Source organism: Syngnathoides biaculeatus, chromosome 6 (genome assembly GCF_019802595.1).
Source record: "Syngnathoides biaculeatus isolate LvHL_M chromosome 6, ASM1980259v1, whole genome shotgun sequence".
Lineage (NCBI taxonomy): Eukaryota > Metazoa > Chordata > Actinopteri > Syngnathiformes > Syngnathidae > Syngnathoides > Syngnathoides biaculeatus.
In genome coordinates this window covers 513,962-531,626 of record NC_084645.1, presented here as the reverse complement: position 1 = coordinate 531,626, position 17,665 = coordinate 513,962, and the positions used below count along the sequence as shown (strand labels likewise).

General features: G+C 45.3%; 1 protein-coding gene across 1 annotated transcript in view; it reads left to right on the top strand.

Moving 5' to 3' along the window:
* The window catches only part of si:ch211-212o1.2 (uncharacterized protein LOC492735 homolog), a 38,127-nt gene extending 26,307 nt beyond the window's left edge, over positions 1 to 11,820 (top strand). The window contains exons 5-6 of the mRNA XM_061823680.1: positions 5,850 to 6,062; positions 9,828 to 11,820. Of these exons, the coding sequence (XP_061679664.1) occupies positions 5,850 to 6,062; positions 9,828 to 9,949 (335 nt within the window). The 3' untranslated portion in view covers positions 9,950 to 11,820. The remainder of the gene's footprint in view (positions 1 to 5,849; positions 6,063 to 9,827) is intronic.
* The last annotated feature ends 5,845 nt before the right edge of the window (positions 11,821 to 17,665 follow it).

Sequence of the window (17,665 nt, the reverse complement as noted above, 5' to 3'; positions counted from 1 at the left end):
GTGCAGATAATCTTAGATGCTGCGTCTAATGAATTACAGTACACAAAATCGATTGTCATGATCAGGCATTGGAGATTTGTATTGTGAGCCCACTATGCAGACTGCCCAAAGTTTGCATTAACAATGAGACAAAAGTGCTTTCAACATCATCTGCTCCACTCTGGCTGACATAAGACACCTTTTCTATTTCTGACATTACATTCGTCAGTCTGCATGACACTTTCTTTAGATCCCAATAACTAGTTGGCCTGTCACCACAGCGTTAAAGTATTTTAACTTGCTGAGACACGTTGGACAACTGGTTAGCACACGTGCTTCACAGTTCTGAGGACAGGGATTCTCCTGTGTGGCATTTTCTCCTCGTGCCTGCATTGGTTTTCTCCGGGTACTGCAGTTTCCACCCACATCTCATAAATGTGTGGCATGTTGGTTGAATACTCTAAATGGACCTTTCTTATTGTGATATGAGGCTCCTCCGCCCCTTTAGCCATGTCCCACAAGCTTACAAAATGGCGATTGAACAGAACATGTTTGAAGTCGATTCTCTATCGCGTATTCCTGATAATATTGGGGTATGTTTTTTGCCAAATGCGTCGGACTTGTCCAAGAGAGATCTACAGAGAGGTCTCAACTATTTCACGCAAGGATATGTACACAGAATTAAGATTTTGGACGGAGCAGGACGCAATGTCAGAGTTACAGCGAAACGTTGGCAATCAATGCAAAAAAGTTTGACGCCTCACAAACTTCATACTTGAAATCCAACAGAATAAATTAGTGGACTCATACTGTGCATGTAAAGCATGGTGGGTACTTTTTACTTGGAAAGATCACGAGTAATGTCATTGCAGTCTTTATAAGTGAGCGAGTACTTGTCTTGTCTGATGTGATACAAATGGGCAAATAGACATTTCTCTTCCATGACATGGGTCATTTACGTATCACTAACCCGACTCTTATGCATAAAACATGACACACTTCATTCAGCAGGTCAGTGATACGCTCACAAAGTGAAAGTTGTTCTCCTGCAATGTATAGACACTTCGTCAACTGTGTTTTAGGCTTTGGAAAATGAATCAACTGGACCCCTTGTAACCGAGCAGGATATCTTTCATCAAAATTGGACGTTCCCCAAGCGCATCTGAGGACCATTTTCTTCGTAACATTAACTTTTCCAAGCGCATGCTACTGACAACCAGCTTTGCTTGTGGGACAATACGGCGAGAGGGGCGTGTCAAGCCAGGGGTTAAGACAATGCGGCTACCTGATTGGCTATTATTGTATGAGTGATTGACAGGTCAGAAAGGTCCAAAGCCCGTGACTGTGAATGGGTGTGTGTTTTTATGTGTCTTGCAACTGGTTGGCGAATGCCCGAAACCCCCGGTGGCAGCATTGACCAAGTGCAGTATGAAAAGGCCTTTACGTTACTGCAAAATGTAACAAGTAACCAAACTGCGTTACATTTATAGCATTCTTTAAAGTCCTAAAAATTGCATTAAAATGAAAATGAATAGTAAAAAAAATGAATGAATGAAAAGCTTGATCTAACACCAACAGCCATATAAATGCGATGCAGTTAAAGTCATCCTTCAACAGATTAGTAATGAAAATGTGCTGGAATAGCAATGCACTGACATTTTTATTTAATGCTTAGTTTCTAGTATGCATCCATGCAATCCATCACCTATGGAGTTTTATACCACTGGACACAACCATCATTAAAAAAAAAAAAAACATTTTGAATGAATGTCCTTCTGAGTGTATAATGGTGCCTTGAGATACAAGTCCAGTTTGTTCCATGTTCATGCTTGTAACGCAAAACAATCCTAAATTTGTTCTAACTTCCCTCCTTAAAAAACAGCAAGGTTGTTTTAATGTATAGTTTAATGAGGAAAAACAACACTCCATAACCATCATTGCTGGTTCAGTCCGTGATAAAAAAAAAATTAAAAAAAAATCAGTAATGATGCGTCCATCAAATAGACATTGTGCTGCTGTTTCTTTTGTGCCCATTTTAGCCACTTGGGGGCAGTATAAGGCCGACAGAACTATATGCTCTGGCTTAAGACGCCTAACTTCTCTCACATCATCAGTACTGCAGTAATATTTATTGTTTTTCGCAAACGATCAACAATGTATGACTGAGTGTTTTTATAATGGCTCTTTAGCTGTTAACGCTAAATATTATACATAATAAATTAAGATAGCAAACTAAAAGCCTCAAACATAAGGGTGTCGAATTCTCATTGTTTTATGTTTAGTTGGACAGTACAGTTCACTTGGAAGTTGCAATAAACGGCCTCTCTTTTTTTGAACTGTTCTTCACTTTTTGCCAAACTTCTACTTTTGGTGATTTGAGTTTTCTGCCACCATACATCACACGTATCTCCAATCTGCACTCACAACTCAAAAAAAAAAATTGGCTTAAGAATGGTTCATGTCTCGAAAATCCCATAAGCCGAGTCAGTCGTATCTCAATTTTTTTCGAAAGCCAGATATTTTTTTGGTACATTTCTTGCATTGATCCCATTAGATTGTGTAGAGTAGAGTTTTTGAACATTGCCTCAGTAGGGTCACTGGCAGTGACTTTGAGCATGTTGACGTTTCACCGTGTACTCGACGCGGCACAGCTTGCGAGGGCGGCTGAAGTGAAGGAAGACATAGGGGAGTTGTACTGGTAATCATGTGCACTGACCTCATGAGCGCTTGGTGGCAAGGGCGGGGCTGGACGAAGAAGATGAACCGTGGAAAGGGCACACCATTATCGAGGAGGCCGCCATGCAGAGCTTAAAGGTCGCTGATAGGCCCAGAGCTGGAGGAGGGTCAGTGACATCAGTTAAGCATATTGAAAGATATCTAGCTGGATTCATTTGTATTCCGTGTACATTCACGATCCAAGGTTAATATTCCAATCACATGAAATTTGTGTAATGTCATCTGGAAGGTTCTCAAAGCTGTGATTAAAGGCATACAAAAAATCTCCTGGGAGTGATCCCGGTCCTATCCAAAATGTGTGTGACATTCCAAAACTATCCAGTATCCAAGAAATATTTTGTAAATGTATGCAAAAATCATATTTTCAAATTAAGTTTGATAATACTGGGCGTTGGTTTGGAATGTAACTGAACTGTTGCCCTAGCAACCCAGCATAACCACTTCTCACAGAAAGGACTCATAGTATTTCACACGGTGAAAATGCAGAATAAATAATCATAGTATTAGTAGACTTGCCAGCACACCACGTTATTTAGTGTCAATTCTAACAACTTTTTTCAACAATTACTGGCAACACGGTGAATAACTGGTTAGCATATCTGCTTCAAAGTCCTGAAGTCCCAGGTTCAAACCAGCCTCTCCCTGTGCCTGCCTGGGTTTTCTCCGGCTACTCTGGTTTCCTCAAACATTCCAAAACCATGTGTGGCCGGTTAATTGAAGACACGAAATTGCAAATGTGAGTGTAAATACATGTTGGTTTATATGTACTCTGTGTTTGGCTGGCGACCAGTTCAGTATACCACAGTATGTATATAGAGACTAGGACTAGAAGAACAATGCACTTAACTTGGGCTTTAAGAGGACCAAAAGTAAAAGTTGCGGAGGTCGGCCATCTTCAAGGGGTTCCAGCAAACAATGGAGGTTGGGCGGGGGAAAGATTATAGATAGAAAATAGAGGCCCGCTTGTAGGTCACATGCAAACAGTGGGTCAGAAAGGAAGGTGACATCTCTGCCTGTTCCATCTATTCCTCAAGGAGTCACTGTTCAGAGGGTTCAGGGATACACAAGGGTGAGTGGGAAGGTATGACGGTCATGTCGCGGTGAGGTGACATCTGAACGTATCGAGTCAAGCTCCTCACGGTGCCAAGCGGTCACCAGACAAAGACGGGGGACAGTGGAGAAGGTGAGGTGACGCATCCAGTTGACACGACGGCTCTTGAGCTGTGGGTCGACGAGTGGATGCGGAAGGTAGATGAAGAGCGTTAGAGACACAACAAGCAAGTGTTAGATGTTCTAAAACAAAACAGACCAGCGGCAACATTTGGATGAAAAAAAGGTGCATGAGTATAAATGAAGAGGCCAGAAGCCATTGGTCGTGTGCATGCCTTCTGCTCCCGTCCATGACATGGGCTTTTCCAGTCAATGCTCCATTCACGATCAATCAGCACTCCAGTCAAATGGAAAGTGGAAATAATGTGACATGATTCCAACAGCACTGTAAGTTCATAGTTAATGAAGATTACAGTGGTCGACTCAGCTCCACACAATGAGTGTTTGCTATCAGGATGACTTGAACAGGATTTTCATGCAGCCCTTTGTTAATCGTAGTTTGCCACATTTATTGAATCATAAAAAGATGGATTCATAGTTGTGGGTGAAAATAACTGCAAAAGGGTGGATATTTTGAAAGCTACTAACTCTCTTGCTCCCATTCACTTCAGGGCACCCAGCGTGGTAAATACTGTTCGTCGACATATGTGGCCACAGGCTTTTGCCATTTCATCATAAATTCAAAATTTTGTTGTACAACACAATATTTGATGCTTAATATACTGTATTTTTATGGCTTCAGGGCGGCACAACGGCTGTTTTGTGTCTCGCTCAATTTAAAATCCAGAATCGTATTTTTAGCATGAGTGAACGTTAATGTGTATTTTGATGGCTATAATGTCCGGCGATGCCATTTTCCGGCAATACGAATTTTTAATTGTGGTAAAATGTGGCTAACTGATCAGCCAGTCATAAAAATACTTGTGGAAACCAGCGCACTGTATGAGAGTTCAGTTGGTTCTGGCCTTTAGCTCTACACTCCCTTGTCATTCCTTGTTCCCTTGTCGTTCACAACTTCATGACAAAGGAAACAAAATCTCTAGACTATCCTCTTGGTCTTATTCCAATTTACTTCAAAGTTTAGGCGATGATACAAACTTTATTCCAGGAATACAAAACGAAAAAATTAGTTGAATAAAATCTTGAAAAATGTTTTGATCCACTCCATGCCTGCCACAACCACATTGCTCACTGGGTACCACAGAATACAAATCCTTCCATCTTAAAAGAAATAAATAAATAAGTTACATGTTAGATAGAATTGTGCTCCAAAATTATGGAAGCAATGTTACACCTTTGAAATTACCCACACCAACATTTTAAGTGCAATGAATTCTACGAAGGTGACATTGTGATGAACACTTCCACCTCACAGTGCTGAGGTTGCTGGTTCAAATCCATGCTTCGGCCTTCCTGTGTGGCCTTTCGCCCCTTGGTTGTTCCTCCCACATTCCAAAAGCATGCATGTCAGTTTCAGTGCAGACTTTAAATTGTCCTCCCCAATTTTCTAATTTCCACTCCCAATGAGGATAACCCAAATGTTTCTTAACCTTATTGGAGATGCGCAATCGCACAGATTTCAAACGCATGCTGACAGAACCATCCTTAATCAGAAAAATCGAACGTGGTTTATTTCAAATTCAGAACACTTCCTAAATGTACATACTCCTCATCAACTGCGGACGCACCAAGTGGCGCCCGACTTGTGTTCTGCTCATCTCTCCCCTGCTGCCACTTCTTCCCATCTCTCTGTCTTCTTGTCTCCCACCTTCCTCACCCCCTCCCTCGATCCCTTCATCTCGACGAGGCTCCTGCCAGCGTTCTCTCTGTGGGAGTGGTACGCCTTTGTGTGGGCCCTCGTCATAACACTTGTAAAAAAAAAAAAAAAATATATATATATATATATATATATATATATATAATATATATATATATATATATATATATATAAAGGAAAAATAAGAGAAAAAGGTTATCTTCTAATCGCTTCGTCTTAGCTCAGTCGCTCTCACGTCACCTTGCAGAGGCCTTGGCAGCGTCTTATCCCTGGGACTGCTACGTCTTCGCCCTGGCCGTTTTCGTCACATTGACCAACCAGATTCACAAGTGGAGCCACTCCTACTTCGGGCTCCCGCGTTGGGTCATGCTGCTGCAGGACTGGCATGTGGTGTTGCCACGGAAACACCACCGCATCCACCATGTCTCGCCACATGAGACATACTATTGTATCACTACAGGTAAGTTTTTTTCACACATGCTTCAGTGTAATGGAGAGGTTAATTTAAGGGAATAGTAATAATAAATTCAAATTAATAAAGTGGAAAAGGAATAACAACTACATCAGGTGGAAAGAGTCAAAGGTAGTGCAGGATAACCATAGCACGGTTGTCAGCACGAGCCATCAAATTGGACACTGACGAGTGCTAGTGGGCTAGGTGAGGCAGCTAACTAGCTAGCTACCTCACATAAAAATGTTCGTAGCGGTCCCGGCCATCAAGGGCCAACCATGCTGAGACGAGCGAAAGCCTGGGCGCGTTCCAGCTGCGGCCATGTTAGGGGTATTTAACCCCAATGAAAGTAAACCGTGAACATACTAAAAAGAGACAGAAATGTTCCAGCATACACGCTTTATAGCGTACATACGTTATAGCCTAACCCTAAACCGAACCTAATCTTAAAACAAAAGTTGATAAAAAGATATACACATATATGTACATTCGCTGTGTTTGTCTTTCTGAGATGTCCATAGCGAACATGAACACTCGGCGACAAGTTGCGAGAATGGCACATCTTGAAGCACGGATGGGGATGTTTCAGACTGGCGGGAAGTTTACAAAATATATGCGCATTAATCACAAGGAGACTTTTCAGGACTGGGAGCGCTCAAACTATCACATTGTTTCTTTAGGCAGTAAATGTCAGTTGTAAGGAATCTGATAACAATTTAGTATGATGGACAAACTTATAATTGCGTCACCTCCAAATTTGGAATATTCAGTATTGACCTTTCTGATGTTTTTAGCTGGACTTTACGCCGATCTGATCAGTGTGATCATCTGCATTTTATGATGATCAGTTTTCATGTCGTAATTCGTTAATCCGATCAATGAAGTCATCGATCATTTTACTTTGCGTCTTTGTCTTGAATGAATTCAAAGGCTAGTTTATTTTTAGACTTATGTGTCTTGTTTTGCTTTACTGTAACTATCTGATGGGCATTCAACTTTAAAAAAAAAACGTGTCAAAACATGCAGGGGGGGGGGGGACAAATAACCCAAACAAAGTCCTTGATCATGGAAGTGCCCTTGTTCACACTTGTTCTTCCATCTACTTGTGTACTTGTATGCTTGATAAGTTTCACATCACCTTAATTGAAAGGGATGACTGCAGAATTTCTTGACTTAAGAAGTATGACAAAATGGCGCTGACTTAAATAACTCAAAGAAAGTGTTGTTTGCGTCTTCCAAGACGCTGGGCCTGTAGTAGAGCCACATTCTCTATTCTCCTCGCATGTGGGCGAGAGGGAGAAGCAAAGCGGCAGGATACACAAGGGGGGTTGAGCTCGTACGTCACCCTGGCGCCCCAGCGGACGCCAGATGTGCGTGAGCGAGCCGAGGGGGGTGTCAGGGGGGAAAAGTGTGTGTTTGTAGATGCGCACATTCGCCTGCATCTGCATACTTGAGCATCTGTGCGCAAGCTAGTCTTTGTGACCTCTTCACGGTTTGTAACCTGTGCGTGTGCCTTTGTGGGCCGGTGGCAGTCCGGCACCCACAGGGGACGGTGACAGCTCCCCCACCACCATCACCACCACAGTCTCCCCTCAGCATAGCAGTCTGGGCCGGGCTCAGATTCCACTGGGGCTCGCCGAGCTGCCTTTGTGTTTGCCACTGGCTGACAGTCCCCATGTATATTTAATGCTAACCTGCTGTCTGTTCCAACAAATAGGACTTCACAGGCGGAGGGAGGGTGTGAGGGAGGAAGAGTGTAGGAAGCGGGGATTTGGAGGGGGGGGTGGAAACGGGCGTGGATGGAGAGATGGAGGGAAGCGGAGAGAAATCAAACAACTTCAGGCTCCTAGTAGAGGGCGGGTCGCTGAAGGGACACCACGCACACAATCGCACGCAGCGTACATACGTACGTACGCACGTGTCCCGCAGACGCAGTATGCGCCCGATGCAAATGACATCACGGGTGGTGGCGACGTGTGGGCGTTATACGGGGGTGGGAAGAGGACACAAAGCTCTTTCGTTTTTCGCGCGTGCTGCTTCGAACCTGCAAGGGCAACTGCATGGTCAAGTTTACCTGTGGATGTGCTGGATATCCAAATCCAATCCAATCACAGTTAATTAATTTTCCTTAGACTATTGGGGCTTTTATCCAGGGTACTGAATAATTCTCATATTTGTTTATGATAACTGTGTTTAATTGATCAAACTTCTAGAGGTTTTAAAATATAACACACTGGCCACTCGCTAAGTCGATCTAATGAGATCCCGTAAAAGAACGGTATCAAAGTTTAGTGGAGTTGACGAGCTGCCAACTTTTAATCCTTTGTCACTTTTCAGAGTTTACATACAACTGTTAGAGTACTCTTATTCTTTTCCTCGTTCAAAGCACTTTCTAGACATTTTTTGTCTGATTCAATAATTGAATTTTAAAACAAGTCAGAATTTAAATTTCTTGTGGCTTTAAAACTGGCAGCATCTGCATAAACTAATGCAGAATGTTTCCCAAGCTTTATTGAGCCATTTTGACAGCACCAACCAAACCAAAAATGTCCAAAAGTATATGCACAGAAATAATGATGGTCGTGCCTCAATTTAGTCTCAAATATCCCAATTATGAATAATAACAGGGGATATACCAGTATGTGCAGTACCTTCTGTCATCTATTGGAAGACCATTTGATTGTTATGCATTAATAGTTTTCTGAGTAATTAAGTGAAATAAGATAATTTCCCATATTATAACTGATGATCTCTCACAGCACAGCGCAATTTTCCTCTGCGGCAAAGGGGCTGGGAATCACTGAGATGTCATTCAAAACAAGTTGTAGCAAACAATTCTGCTTTTAAAAAGACAATCCTCAATTTTTTCCCCACACGTAGGAGAGTAGTTTAATAGGATGTAGAATAAAATAGATTTTAGAAATAAAATAATAGGTAATGAATGCAATGAAAAGAACATTCACTAGTTTCAGGTGAAAATAAAACAGCATCATCTCGATAAATTTGAATATTGTGGAAAACTGCATTTATTTCAGTAGTTCAAGTTAAAAAGTACACTTCACATGCAGTCATACATAGAGTCAGTATACTCAGAGTGAAATATTTCATGCTATTATAATTGGGATTTTAGCTCCCGGCTCACAGAAACATATGAGAAACATCCATCTATCCATCCATTTTCTTTGCCGCTTATTCTCACGAGGGTCGTGGGAGTGCTGGAGCCAATCCCAGCTGTCGTCCGGCAGGAGGCGGAGTACACCCTGAACTGATTGCCAACCAATCGCAGATATCAGAAACATATCTCTGCAATTAGCTGGCAATCAGTGGAGGGTGTTTGCTGCCTCTTGTCAAAAGTCAGCTGAGAAAAGCTCCAGCTCAAAAAATGGCCTTGTTGAGGATAAGTGGTATAGAAAATGAAGGGATGTATAAAAACGACTAATTCATTACGTGACTAATGCAAAGTGGAATTGAGACGATCTCAGGGTAAAAGAGCAAAGGCAGAGGATGCATCTGGAAAATGGACGCTTACAGTGGAGTCACGGCAAAGCCGCAGTTGCCTTTTGCGTGCAAGTCATTGCTCATTGTATGCACACGATTTTGTTACCCACGACTGGCTGGCGACCACTCCCAAGGAGTACCCCGCCTCTTGGCAAAAGCCAGCTGGGATTGGCTTCCGTTTGTCCACCGCCCAAGTGAGGACACACTCTGTAGAAAATGGCCCGTGTTTTGTTGTTGTTGTTTCTTCTTATCTGATTTGACGTTGTGCTAACTCAGGCTGGTGTAACTATCCATTGGACCAGCTGGGCTTCTGGAGGCGGATGGAACGTCTGATCGAGCGACTGACTGGTCAAAAGCCGCGATCTGATGACCTGGCCTGGGCCAAGAAGACTGACTGACGGATGGATGGATGGACGGATGGAAAGGAAAATGGAGAAACAGTACACAAGGAGACACACAAACACATACTCTGTACATTGTACTTATTTCAGTGCTTATGTTGTATTTGTTAGAACCCTTGCACAAAAAAAAGTTCTATAATCTTCTTACAAAATTATATCGTCTACCGAGCTTTGTGCAAAAATAATAATTGCAGTAATAAGTGTTCCAAATGCCAACATGCTTTAAACCGGTAGCAGCCAATCAGCTTGTGTATTTCTGTGGTCCTGGTGGAGGACATTTCTGGAGGTTGGGCTCTCCAGGGCTGATAATATGCTGCTACACTACACACACTTAACACACGGTAACACGCGTACTACTGAATGAAAGAATAATGTCTCTTACTTCATTTAAATGCACGAGATAATACACTCTTAAGATAATAATATAATATTTATCTTTAAACCACCTATCTTACAGTAAAACAAAATACTTGGAATAGGAAGACGGTTATCAAAAGGCCTGAATAAATAACCTTCATTACTAATTTTAGTTTCCGCATTTTTTTCAGCCTTCATCTATTTTACTACACGGGAAAACCAGATATTTATTAAAGCAAGGTGTTTAAACGGATTTCTATTTACTCACAAACAAATGTACTTTTTAACATCTGGTCAAAAATGGAAAGCAGTGAATGCAATTTTGGGACGTTATTATTTTTTGTTTCACACTCAGAACATCAATTAGGCACTATGTCTAATACACTGAAAGCCAATGTGCCAGTAAATATGGTACTGTATTTCAAATATTGCAAACATTCGGGGAAATGGAGAAATGTGTACACACCTTGAATAGTAATAATAAAGGCAGATATAGTTCTTTTTTTTTACAGGCATTTAATTTGGTCCATATTTAAGCATGAATTAATTGCTTTCAATTTATTTGGTAATATTGGTAAATAATTTCAGATATCAGATTAAAAGTAAATGGTGTGTGTTTACTGAAGAAATCCTGGCACACGCACCACCGCCCACCTCTCCCCCAGCCATAAACTGATGTTGTCATTTATTTATAATTAGCTAAGTTAATTTCCATTTCACTTCCTCTTATCTCTGACTCAACCAAGTACTGCATTCGTTGGCTCCAATAAGGGACACAAATTCACCCTGTAAAATGTTGCATCATCATGTAGAAAAATATTTACACTGAGGTGCATCTAAAAGAAAGAATATTATTGAAGCTCATTTTTTTTTTAAAGTTGTGCGAGTCAGAAATGGAAACTTCATTCATTTAACTCGTTGGAAAGTATTTTTTGAGAGGATAAAACCTCCCAATTTTTTGTATTCAAAAACATTGACTATATTGAAACAATGTAATTTCTTGAGATATGAATTTGGGATTTGTTTGAATATTAGCCAGAAAATAATAACGATAATTTCTGTGTGCTTTAAATCCCTGCAATGCATCAATTTCAAATTTCTTGAATTCAACAAAATGAGTTTTGCAAAGTTTGCAAATTGGTTGACCTGCACATGCATATGTCCTCACAGCTTGACACTTTTAGTACTTTGGTGTTGCGAGTTTTTCTGCAATCTCGTTTGTCACCAATAACATTTTCGTGTTCCTCTAAGCACATTAACGCCCAGGAGCACCCCTACTCAAAACACGCACATAATGTATATACACAATTTCTGTCACACGTGCACAAATGTTTTGTATTGTCTGGTGGTTTGCTGTATAAAATTATAATTTTCTATTTTCTTATTAATGAATCAAGCCATGTACAGTTAAACTCTCCACTTTACACTTTTGCAGTTGAATGCTCGCTGCTTGTCTGCCTTAATGTTTTTATCTGCGCTTTCATTTGAATAAAGAACTAAGCTATTACAGATGTTCCCGTGTTTTGTGGTCTTTGGGAATTGTTGCAAATATTCAAACACAGTTGTTGGCTGCTAAATGGTAAATTATGTATTTGCAGGAAAAAATATGTCTTGTCCATAGTTGAGTTGGAAGCTAGAGCACAGTTTTTTTTTTTTAAATAGGAAATATACATTTAATATTTCTATTTCATTTCTTTTTAGAGTTCACTTCCCATGACCTGCAGCTATACTGTATGTATCTTCCGCCCTCTAGTGTCTGGTTGAGTTTCTGCCAATTTAGAAAAAAAAAAAAAGCTTTCAAAAGTATTAAAAGTTGTTGTATGTTTTTGTGCTGCTTCCTATCGAATGTCATCACTCCCCCCTATCGTGCAGCGTGATACGGTTCGATAAGAAATCACAAGGTCACCTTGTGCTGCGTTTGCGGACCAAGGAACGTCACCGAGCCTGAAGTGGCCTCCACTGAAAACAGAACCCACGTTGGGGAACAGGTGGTGCAGCCTCCCCTGTGGATAGACTCGAGGAAGAGCCAAACACTGGAGGAGGACAAGTAATTAGAGAGAAGATCAAAGAAGGTACTTGATGACAGAAAAATGACTTAAGCAATATTATTAATATCTGTGTTCGAGTGTTCAGAGTTGGGTGAACAACTCCGCTCTAATATTCGAAACTGAAGTTACCTTGAGAAGATATAAATAAAAAAAATGCCAGCTAGGTGGTGGTTGCCAGATGCAATTATGCCCTTCGTTTACCCAAATAACTTTAAGGAGGAATTATAAATTGCAACCTGCTTCTCACTTTAGCGTCATTTTGTTCATAATGTGGTGTTTACATAATTCACCAGCGGAACCTCGAGTTGGGTTGTGGGGTTCCACACGGACTGTTTTTGTTGTTGCACTTCCGGAGTTAGCAAGTAGTGTGTTCCCGCTGTTATGCGAGTAGTCTGTTGATGTCTTCCAATAAAACAAGGTTTGTTCCTGTGTTCGACACTCCGCCTCCGACTCCTTTTCTTCGGCGCTACACTGGTGACCCCGACGTCACTCCCGGCGTTTCCGAGACTGAAACAAACATGGCAACCACCATCCTCAAATTGCCGGAGTTTTGGGTGACATCCGCGGCACCGTGGTTCGCGCAGACTGAGGCTCGATTTCCCCTCCATGGGATCTCGGATGATACCGCGCATTATTACCACGTCGTCTCAGCCCTTGGGAGCTCAACGGCGGCCAGAGCAGTGAGTTTCATCACATCTCCCCCTGCCCGAGATAAAAATGCTGGGCTCAAGGCTCACCTCCTCAAGGTTTTCGAGCTTTCACGGTCAGAGCGAGCCCGACGTCTTTTGGCAATTAATGGACTGGGGGACAGCAAACCTTCCGAACTCATGGAAATGATGCTAAACCTGCTGGTGCGGAGGAGCCCAACTTCCTTTTCATGGAACTGTTTCTCAGACACATGCCGCCGCATGTTCAGACAGTGCTCGCTAACACTTCAATCACTGAACCCCGTGCCCTGGCTGAGGAGGCCGACCGTTTCTTCCTGGCCACCCAATGCTTCTCCCCTGAGGTGCTGGCCCCGGTGCGCAGTTACTCGCCCCCGGGGGCGGGGGTGCCATCCAGCAGGGGCCCCATCGGCACCGACGGCCGTGCTGGCACAGGCTTGTGCTACTTCCGCGCCCGTTTTGGCGCGAAAGCGAAGAGGTGCCGTGCTCCTTGCAACTACAACGCGTCAGGAAACGCCAAAGCCCGCACTCCCCAGGGGCCATGAGTGTGGGCGCGAAGAGCCGGCTGCTGTTCGTCAAGGACACGCTTTCCGGGCGCAAATTCCTTTGTGGCACCGGCGCCCAGAGGAGCGTCCTGACTGCCACTGCGGAGGACACCGCTGGCGGGACTCAAGCGCCACCCCTACTGTCCGCTAATGGCTCCCCTATCCGCTCTTATGGCATAAAGACTGTGGATTTGTGTTTCGGGGATCAGCGCTTCACATGGGACTTTGTCTCTGCTGACGTCTCGTTCCCTCTACTTGGCACGGATTTTTTTTTTGCCCATGGGCTGCTGGTGGACGTTAAGAAGGGCCGTCTTTTGGACCCACTCACTTTCTCCATGGTTGCCTGTGTCCGCAATGAGGCAACTTATGGCGGTCTCTCCAGTTCACTCTCAGATGGCACCAAGTATCAGCTCCTCCTTGGTGAGTTCCCGGCCTTGACACGGCTCACTTTCTCCTCTGCCTCAACTAAACATGGGGTGGAGCACCACATCAAGACCAAGGGCCCCCTGATTCACGCTAGAGCCCGACAGCTCGACCCCGAGAAGCTAGCAGTCGCTAAGTCCGAGTTTGCCAACATGGAACACTTGGGCATCGTCCGCCGCTTGGATAGTCTGTGGGCCTCGCTGCTACACATCGTCCCTAAACCGAGTGGCGGGTGGCGACCGTGTGGTGGCTCCCGCCGCCTTAACGACGCCACTACACCAGACTGCTACCCTGTTCCACACATTCAGGACTTCTCGGCCCACCTGGTGGGCAAAATCCTGTTCTCCAAGGTCGACATGGTGCGCGGGTATCACCAGGTTCCCGTGCACCCCTTAGATGTTCCCAAGACGCCTGCAATCACACCGTTTGGCCTGTTCAAGTTTCTGAGGATGCCGTTTGGTCTCACAAACGCGACCCAATCTTTCCAACGTTTAATGGATTCTGTGCTCAGAGATTTGCCCTTTGTGTTCGTCTATCTGGATGACATCCTTGTCGCCAGCTCCTCGGAGGAAGAACATCTGATGTACCTCCGTGTCCTCTTCACAAGACTCGAGCAGCATGGCCTGATCATCAACCCGGCGAAGTGTGTTTTCGGGGTGCCTTCCATCCTGTTCCTCTGGCACCTCATCGACAAGAACGGCGCCGCCCCCCTTCGGCAAAGGTGGAGGCCGTCTCCGCTTTTCCCTGAACTCGCTCGGCCCGGGGATTCGGGGAGTTTCTGGGGATGGTGACTTTCTACCACCGGTTCATCTGCCAGGCAACCCACACCATGCGCCCGCTGTATGAGGCTCTTAAAGGCAAGACCCCCAACCAGAACATTGAATGGACGGCCGAAAGGGTGGAAGCCTTCGAGACTACGAAGGCCGCACTGAGTCGTGCCGCTATGCTGGCCCACCCGTCCCACGGGGCCTCCGTCGCTCTCACTACTGACGCATCGGACTACGCCGTTGGGGCCGTATTCGAACAGTGGGTCGGCGGCGCCTGGCAACCGCCTTTTTCAGCCGTCAGCTGGTCCCCAGGGAACGCAAATACAGCACATTCGATAAGGAGCTCCTCGGCCTCTGGCTGCGATCCGGCACTTCCGTTCCCGATTGGAAGGCCGTAAATTCACGGCATATGTGGACCATAATCCCCTCACATTCGCCATGTCCAAGGTGGCCGAGCCGTGGTCTGCCTGCCAGCAACGGCAACTGTCGTTCATTTCCAACACATCGCCGGCAAATCCAATGTGGTCATGGACTGCCTCACCAGGGTAGTTTTCAGCACTGTGCATTTGGGTCTCGACTACTCCTGCGTGAGCGCAGACCAGGCCTCGGACCATGGGGTGCAGGCCTCAAAACCTCTGACACGGTTTTGCGCCTGGAGGAAGTCGCTGTTGGTGATTTGGGCGTCACGTTGCTGTGCGACCTCTCGGCTGGCCAGCCTCGGCCACTGGTCTCTGTGAACTGGCGGCGGGCTGCTTTGGAGGTGGTCCATAACCTCTCCCACCCCGGCAGGAAACTGTCCGCGAGGCTGGTGGCCCAGAAGTTCGTGTGGCGCGGGCTTAAGAAGGATGTGCATGCATGGGTCGACTCGTGCGTGGCCTCTCAGCGTGCTAAGGTGCATCGCCACACAAAAGCCCCCTTAGAACCCTTTGCTGTCTCCGAGAGGAGGTTTGACCACGTCAACGTCGACTTGGTGGGTCCACTTCCTCCCTCGCACGGTTTCACCTACTTGCTCACCATGGTGCACAGGACGACCCGCTGGCACGAAGCCGTTCCCCTCTCCTCAATGACGTCGTCGAACGCGGCCATGGCGTTCATCGGCACGTGGGTTGCGCACTTCAGGACCCTGTCCGACCTTTCCTCTGACCGTGGCCCTCAGTTTACCTCTGAACTCTGGAACGCAGTCGCTGAGGGCTTGGGGGTCAAGCTGCACCGCACTACCACCTATCACCCCCAGGCGAACGGTCTCTGCGAGCGGTTCCACCGCTCTATGAAAGCAGCCCTGCGTGGCAGCTTGACGGACGGCAACTGGTTGGATAAGCTCCCGTGGGTCATGCTCGTCCTCTGGTGCGCCCCCAAGGAGGACCTGATGTCCTCGTCCACCAAGCTCGTCTACGGCCACCCGCTGCGGGTCCCCGGCGAATTCATCTCGGACGCCACTGGGCCTTGGTCTGCAGCCAGGCAACGGTCCTCCCTGCTGGAGGCCACCAAAGGGTTCGCGCCAGTTCCCACGTCGCAACATGTTTACCCCAGCTGCCCAGCTGCCCCGTTGCCTGAGCTCTGTGGATTTTGTGTTCATTCGACATGACGCCCACCGTGGACAACTGCGCCCCCCCCCCCCATACGAAGGCCCATTCAGGGTCCTGGAGTGCGGGGATAAGAGTCTGCTCGTAGACATTGGCGGTAGACCTGAGACTGTTTCCGTGGACAGGGTCAAACCCGCACACCTGGACATTGCCCAGCCTTTGGGGTTGGCCCTCCCCCCACGCCGGGGTCGTCCCCCTTTGCCCTGTGCCCCTGCACTTGCTGAGATGCCCTCGACCCCGCCTGGGCCCTTGTCCCTTGACTCAATGGACAGTGCAGCCCCGCCCACCTCGGACCCTGCAGTGCACACCCGCCGGCGTCGGGTCGTCATCCCTCCACAGCACGGGGATTTTGACTATGGGTGAATTCTGGGGGGGGCTTGTGTGGTGTTTACACAATTCACCCGCGGGACCTCGAGTTGGGTTGTGGGGTTCCGCACGGACTGTTTTTGTTGTTGCACTGCCAGAGTTCGCAAGTAGTGTGTTCCCGCCGTTATGCGAGTAGCCTGTTGATGTCTTGCAATAAAACAAGGTTTGTTCCTGTGTTTGACACTCCGCCTCCGACTCCTTTTATTCGGCGCTACAATAAGAACACTGTGGTCTTTCCCTCCATTACGCAACATTCTGCTCACTACCTGTACCTTTATTTATAGCAATTCATAATTGCCCGCGTGAATTGTTTTGGGTAATCAGAGAGACTTGTGTCACAGAACTGTTTCACCGTGACTATGAGTGAAGTTTGACTCCATGTAACCAATCAAACCGAGCCACCCACGGCGCCATAGTGGAGCATTTAATAAAGTGACTTATTTACTCAAAACCAGGCAGATATCTTTATTTACTGTGGAGATAGCCGCTAGCTTATCCGCAACTCAATGAAGACAGACAGACTGAAATTTGTGCCAAGAGGAACTGACTTTAAATACTTTATATTGGAATTTCTACACTTGAATAATTGCATTATACAAACTAAATTTGAAGAACAGAATTTGAATGTGTTATTTATCAGCAGTGCAAATTTTCATTTTCACATTCAATCTGATCATTTCAGATTCGGTCTGGCATGTTCAATTTCAAGTTAACTGTGACTTACATTGGGGAACTGTAAGGAATACCAATCGATAGGCGATACGCAAATCTGGTCTTCGGCCAACAGCCAATCAGCGCCTTCTTTATTGATCACGTGACAGAGGCCTCCAGAGAGTCAAATCAGAATTTGAACCTTTATATCCTTCAGGGAATTCATCATATGGTCAGCAAAAGAAAATAATGTGCTTCCTTCCAACCATAAGAAAAGACATCATCTTCTCATTTATACCCAAAATAAT